Source organism: Hipposideros armiger, unplaced genomic scaffold (genome assembly GCF_001890085.2).
Source record: "Hipposideros armiger isolate ML-2016 unplaced genomic scaffold, ASM189008v1 scaffold_924, whole genome shotgun sequence".
Classification (NCBI taxonomy): domain Eukaryota; kingdom Metazoa; phylum Chordata; class Mammalia; order Chiroptera; family Hipposideridae; genus Hipposideros; species Hipposideros armiger.
The window spans coordinates 544,165-551,073 of NW_017732274.1; the positions used below are offsets into that span (position 1 = coordinate 544,165).

General features: G+C 35.6%; 1 protein-coding gene across 9 annotated transcripts in view; it reads left to right on the plus strand.

The window, feature by feature from the left end:
• WDR47 (WD repeat domain 47) overlaps positions 1-6,909 on the plus strand; it is a 44,914-nt gene that overhangs the window by 10,556 nt on the left and 27,449 nt on the right. For 6 of the 9 annotated variants that reach the window (XM_019630626.1, XM_019630625.1, XM_019630629.1 and 3 more), the window contains exon 5: positions 960-1,086. In XM_019630626.1, coding sequence (XP_019486171.1) covers positions 960-1,086 — 127 coding nt within the window. The remainder of the gene's footprint in view (positions 1-959; positions 1,087-6,909) is intronic. The other 3 variants (XM_019630627.1, XM_019630631.1, XM_019630633.1) reach the window with 1 other exon arrangement.

Sequence of the window (6,909 nt, forward strand, 5' to 3'; positions counted from 1 at the left end):
ATCTGAAGTGTACCTGGCGTATAAGACGACCCCCCACTTGGAGGCATATTTTTCAGGGCCAAAAAATCGTCTTATACGCCGGCAAATACGGTACTTACACATATAGAGTGCAAGACTCCTAATTAATGGTGCCTTTGTGGAGATGACTATCAAGCTCTGCTTTCTTTGACCCTAGAGCTGTATTTTGATATGTCTTATATACTTCTACCTAGAGAGGCCATTATGAGGCACCTCGTAATCAAATTCCTTGAAGGCAAAGATTATTTTACTTTTGTATTTGTTTCCATGGTGCCTTGTACTAATAGGTAATCTGTGTAAATGTCTGTTGTGGTCATCATCTTTGGATGATGATGTTAACAATTTTGAACAGTATAACTATGAAAAGTAGAAATTGCTAGTGTTTAGAAGATATTAGGAACAACCTGATGTAAGGTGTCAAACTTACTAATTAGTATACATTAAAAATATTGGAAAGATGTATGCTTAGCTTTTATGTTAAATGCAAATAAACCAAAGAAAGCCTTTTAATAAAATCTCGACAATTCTTAAAATTTTGTTCAAACATATTGGAGGGAGAAAAAAATAATGTTTGGATAACAAAATCACAGATTTAATTGAAGAGTTCATAAAGAGAATTTAGGCATTACTTCATCCAACCTATTATTCAATATGTAGATGAAGCTGAGCCACAGAGAATGTAAGTGATTTCCCCAAGGCTACACATCGTATTTTAGATGGGAGCCCCTGCCCTCCTTGTTTATTAATTCAGTGCTCATCCACTATAAACACATTCTATTTTTAAAAACCCCTTATGTAGTGTACAAAAAAATCTATTTTTGTGCATTTGATCAACACATAGGCTAAATGTTAATTGTTTTAAATTAAAATTTCTCTAACTGAAATATATTTTCCTTTACTCTCACCTCTTCCTTTTTGGATTTTTTATACCTTTTTGGAAGAAGTGATACACCTGTTGAGGCACAGCAGCCTATCAACAGTGAAATCATGGCCCAGAATTCAGTTTCAGAAAAAGAGCCGGCAAATGGAGCACAGAATCAAGGACCAGCTAAGCAAGAAAAAAATGAGGTAAGATTTATTACACCCAGTGTCTTGTAAAGTTATTTTCTTTGTAAGAAGTAATTGTATTTCCTTGGGTAGAACCTAAAAATAATTTTCTGGTTTTGGGGAGGAGAGAGAATATTTAGGTTTTCCTATTAATTTACTCATTTTCTCCCTTAAGAATATATGGTATTTAATTGTGTATTTTGGTGTATTTTTAACAGGTGAATTTATTAACAATCTAAAATACCACAGTTGATATTAATCTTACATATTTCAGTATTTAAGTAATTGAACTCACATTAAACATGGATAGCTTGTATTTTAAAGATATATGCTTTGTATTTTACTAATTAGGTTTAATGAACAAGAAATTATGGTATCTTAAATATAGAATACTTTTATCTAAGCCTTTAGAGCTCCAGATTATTTTTCTGTGGTGTTTTGGAAAGGAGATTGTGAAGTAGGATGTAAATTTTATCTTATATAATATGCATATGCTACTGAGAAAGGGTGATTGGTAGGTAGTTTAATAAATTGAATAAATTTTTTTTGTTGTTTTTAACTAAAAATTAAGAATGAAGCTTAAAAATTATTATTAAAAATGCAAATGCATATTTGTATCAAAAGCAACAGAACCCCAAAATACTGGGGGTGCCAAAAAATGTATACAAGTGGACACTTTGGTCAACATTGCTCAAGCAGTAAGTTCGCTATAATCAGAAGTGTCTGGATGCTGATGGTAACCACTTTGAGCACCTCTTGTAATTGCAGAAGTTAGGTGTGATTTGTATTCATCTTTTGTTTTCGGTATATTTTGAGTATTACAATTTTAATACAGTTTTCCTTTCTTAAAGTTTGTATACATTTTTTGGCACCCTCTGTATTTGAAGCAAACATTGACAGAATTGAAGAGAGAAATAGACAATTATGCAATAATAATTGAAGACTTCAATACCCCACTTACAAAATGGATAGAACTTCTAAACAAAATATCAGTAAGGATATAGAGGACTTCCACAGCACTGTAAAACAACTAGACCTAACAGACATCTATGAAACACTCCCAACAATAGCAGAATACCCATTCTTCTCAAGTGCAGGTGCAGTGTTCTTCAGGATGGACCATATGTTAGGACACAAAACAACTCTCATTAAATTTTAAAAGATTGAAATCATGCACTATATCTTTTCTGATCACAATGGAATGAAGCTAAAATTAATAACAGAAGGAAAATTGGAAAATTCACAAATTTGTGGAAATTAACACAGTCTTAAACCAGTGGGTCAAGGAAGAAATCACAAGGGAAATTAGAAAGTCCTTAGAGACTAATGTAAATGAAAAGAACATACCAAAACATACAACATTCCACATCTATGGGAAGCAAAAATAGTAGTATTCAGGGGAAATTTTATAGCAGCAAATTGCTATGTTAAAAAAGAATAAAGATCTCAAATCAATAACCTAACTTTATGCCTTGAGGAACTATAAAAAGAAGAGCAAACTAAACCCAAAGCGAGCAGAAGGAAAGAAGGAAATAATAAAGATTAGAAGGAGACAAAGTAGAGAACAGGAAAACAATAGAGAAAATCAATAAAACCAAAAGTTGGTTCTTTGGAAAGATCAACAAAATTGTCAAGCCCTTAGTTAGACTGACAAAGAAAAAAAGAAAAAAGGCACAAATAACTAAAATCAGAAATGAAACTTGGAGACATTACTATCAACTTTACAATAATAAGGATTATAAGAGAATACTATGACCAATTGATAACCTAGATGAAATGGATAAATTTCTAGAAACATACAAATTACCTAAACTGACTCAAGAATTTAAGTAGAAAATCTCAATAGACCTATAACAAGTAAAGAGACTGAATCAGTAATCAAAAGCCTCCCAATAAAGAAAAGTCCAGGATGAGATAGCTTTACTGGTGAATTCTACCAAACATTTAAGGAAGGATTAACACTAATCTTTCTCAAAATCTTCCAAAAAGTATAAAACTCTTAGAAGAAAATACAGGCATAAATCTTTATGACATTGGATTTTGTAGTGTGTTCTTAGATATGATACCAAGAGCATGAGCAACAAATTAATAAATTAATAAATTGGATTTCATCAAAATTTAAAACTTTTGTGCATCAAAGGGCATTATCAAAAAAGTGAAAAACAGGGCTGGCTGAGTGGCGCGATGGTTAAGAACTGGCTTGGGACGCCAGAGGGCCCCGGTTCGGNGGCCCTGTACCTGTCTTCTTAATGTTCAAGTCCCTTTAGTTGAAAGTTATTCCTTAAAACTTTATAAACATGGTTTTTAAATTTTGATAATTAAAATTCTAAGGTAAAATCTTTATTTTTACATCCCGTATTCTTTTGCTGGCTGTAAAGGCAATACGTGTGCAATGAAGAAATTTTGGAAAATATAGGAGTATAAACATGAGAATTAAAATCCCACACAATTTCACACTTAAATGACCAGTCTATTTTCTATGAATATGTTTTTTTAAATTGTAACTGTGCCATTAATAATTTGCTTTTTCACTTGATAGATCATAAATATTTTCCCATGTTCTTAAACATTTTTTTGAAGTCAGTGATTAATGATTAACATTTTTTGATATACAGTTACTGTATCATAATTTAATGACTGTATCATAACTTTACCTAATTCCTTATTGTAGAACAGCAGATAGTTTACACTTTTTTCTCCTGTAAATAGTACTATATTGAACATGTGTATATAAAAATCTCTGATTATTTCCATTCATCTTTTTTTAGTAATTCCTTATATACATGAAGAAAATGAGTATTAAAGCCACCACTCAGTTTTTCCTTCAAAACTGGCAAGAAATAATAATTTCCTGATTAGCAGTTATGTATTTCAATAGTTGGGAAACTTCCTGCCTTGCTTTTCCAGGAAACCCATTGGGACATATGGCTGGCTTCCTATACTTAGAGTTGGTACTATGAAGTATTACTATTGATTGCAGTAAATTTATTGAAAGAAACCAAAAACTAAACCTTTTCCTGTTCACATAGGTTAGTTGGAGGCATTGAGGAAAGAGCACTGGACTCACGTTTCTATTTCTGATTAAAGCAAGAGATCTTTAATCCAGGCACAAAAATACAGAATAAATATATACAGAAGCATTTTCTGTTAAGTTGCTATGAGACTGTGGGGTAGGAAGGTGTGATACTTTCTTTAAAGTTCCTTAAAGAGGGGGGATTCTAGGATCAGATAAGTGAGATGGGACTTCCTAAAGCCTATGGTGACTTTTTTTTTTCCTAAGATTTTTACTGGGGAATTGGGGAATGGGAACAGCGCTGGGGAATTGGGGGAAGGGGAGCAGACAAGTTGCTGTCCTTTTGTTCTTCAGTCTAGTTGTGGAGGACGTTGCTTCACTGGCCCAAATTGGCACCATCATTGCGTTCTTCCCAGGCGAGGCAGATCAGTCGCCGGCTTTTGGACAGCTGCTCACGGCCACTGCTGGCTGCTCACGCTGGCTGCTGGCTACACATGGTAGCCCATGGCAACCCACTGCAGCCGGGGCTGCAGCCTATGCCATCGCCGGTGACTCACGGCAGTGGGGTGACTTCTTAAGGCATCTTATTCTGTATTTCATATTTAAAAGATAGAGATGATATCTAGTGATGAAAATGGATGAGTATATTTAATATAGGAACATCCTATTATCTAAATTTCAAAGGAATAGAGATGTCTTGAGCATTGGTAGAGACCCTCTTGAACTTTTCTTGGACTTTACAATCCCTTTAGAGAAAATTCTCATTGTGTGGGATGTTGGGCTTCAGTTATGGGAGAGCTGCTGTTATTCTTCTGAGTATAATATAAGATGACAGGAGCTTCTTGGTCAGTATAATGAACAGCATGTTTGGACTTCTGCACCAGCGAGATTATCTTTATAAAGAAAAAAGATGCACAAAAATCCAACAAAATACGACTCTGCAGGTGTTGTTGCTTTTGTAAAGAAAGTAGAAATTGAGGGATGACTGGATAAAGATGGAAAGAAGTGGAGTATAAGTTATTAGACAATTTTAGAGGAAGCAAAAAGGTAAAATATGACATGTCAAAAAGTAATACATGTGTCACTAGCTGAGCAGTAGCAATAACCTAGAAGACATCTATTATGCCTCTGAAATTGGACTTATGAGGCAAAGCAGTGTGGAATAATGAATAGAGGTGGTCTTTGGAGTAGACTTGGGTTTGAACAATAGCTTTGCCATTTATTAGCTGTGTGACCTTGGGACAGTTACTTAATCTCTCTCAGCCTCATGCCCTCCTCTGTAAAATAGGGTGTTGACTTGCAAAGTGAGATAAAGTTTCTAGCAGAGTGGCAAGCATGTGATTGGTACTTAATAAATACCAGTTTCTCCCATTTGCAGTTCATACCCTTGGTAAGGACAGTGTGTCAAAAGGGCTGCTTAGGGCCGGCCGAGTGACACGGTGGTTAAGAACTGGCTTGGGACGCCAGAGGGCCCCGGTTCATACCCCACATATGAGGGCCAGTGACACTGCCCTCTGCAGCTAAGATGCTGAACAACAGCTCAACCTGGAGCTGGGCTGCCGTGAGTCGCCAGGAGCCCCTGCTGCAGTAGGTTACCATGGGCTACCGAGTGTAGCCAGCAGCCACAGTGAGTGGCCGTCCAGAAGCTGGCGACCGATCTGCCTCGCCCGTGAAGAGCGTAATGATGGTGCCAACTTGGGCCAGTGAAGCAACGTCCTCCACAACTAGACTAAAGAACAAAAGGATAGCAACTTGTCTGTTCCCCTTCCCCGATTCCCCAATAAAATCTTAAAAAAAAAAAAGGGCTGCTTATAACATGCTATGAGAGAGCTACTGTGCTGTGGAAGAAGTATAAAAATTTAGTTTGGAAAAAGTCTACTTTGTTTTAAAAAAACATTTTAGATGTAATTAAAAAAATATTAGGAAAAAAAGGGCTAGGTGGTGGAATAGAAAAAAAATATTGGGAAGCTCTGTTAGATCAATTATGTTAAACATGCCACATGAAGAGACTCCTATTTGTAGTAATACATGTTTGAAGTCAGTATTCAGTTAAAAATATTTGAGTGTCTACTATGTGACGGCACCATGCTGCATTCCCAGGATACAATGATTTACTATGGTGAACAAGAAAATACAACTCAAAAAAAGAGTTTATAAAGGAGTGTATGGTATTTTGAAGAATATCTTTTTACTTACTCAAACTCAAAACAAAAAGTCAGAAAAATCAGTTGAAATATGTAAGCTTTGGCTAGTCAGTGTGATGATCTCAAAATTAAATGGCAAAACAAACAAACAACCCCAGATACCTTCAGGCATGGGCCAGCATTGGATTTGGAGTGTAAGACCTGGATTCAAGTCCTGGCTTTATTTTCTAGCTATGCAATTTTAGGAAAATCACTTGTTTTTTTAACCTGTTTCCTCATCTGTGAAATGGGAGTTATCTATTTCACAGGTTATTATGCAAGTTAAATGAGAATGCATGTGGAAGTGCTATATAAATTGCAAAATTCAATCAAATGTTACTTTATGAAGGTCATTTTATTCTATCCCTATACAGTTAATAACTCTTACAAATTCTACTTGATGGACATAAAAGGGGGCTTCTTATGGACATTAGCTGCTTAGAGCACAGTCTGATAGCTGAAAACTCTTCCCAGGTCTTTCTACTTCTTCCTCTGGGTGCGCGCGTGTGTGTGTGTGTGTGTGTGTGTGTTTAGGTACCGTATTTGCCGGCGTATAAGACGACTCGGCGTATAAGACGACCCCCTAACATTTCCACTCAAAATACAGAGTTTGTTATATGGTCGGCTGTGTGCGATTTTGCGAGTGTG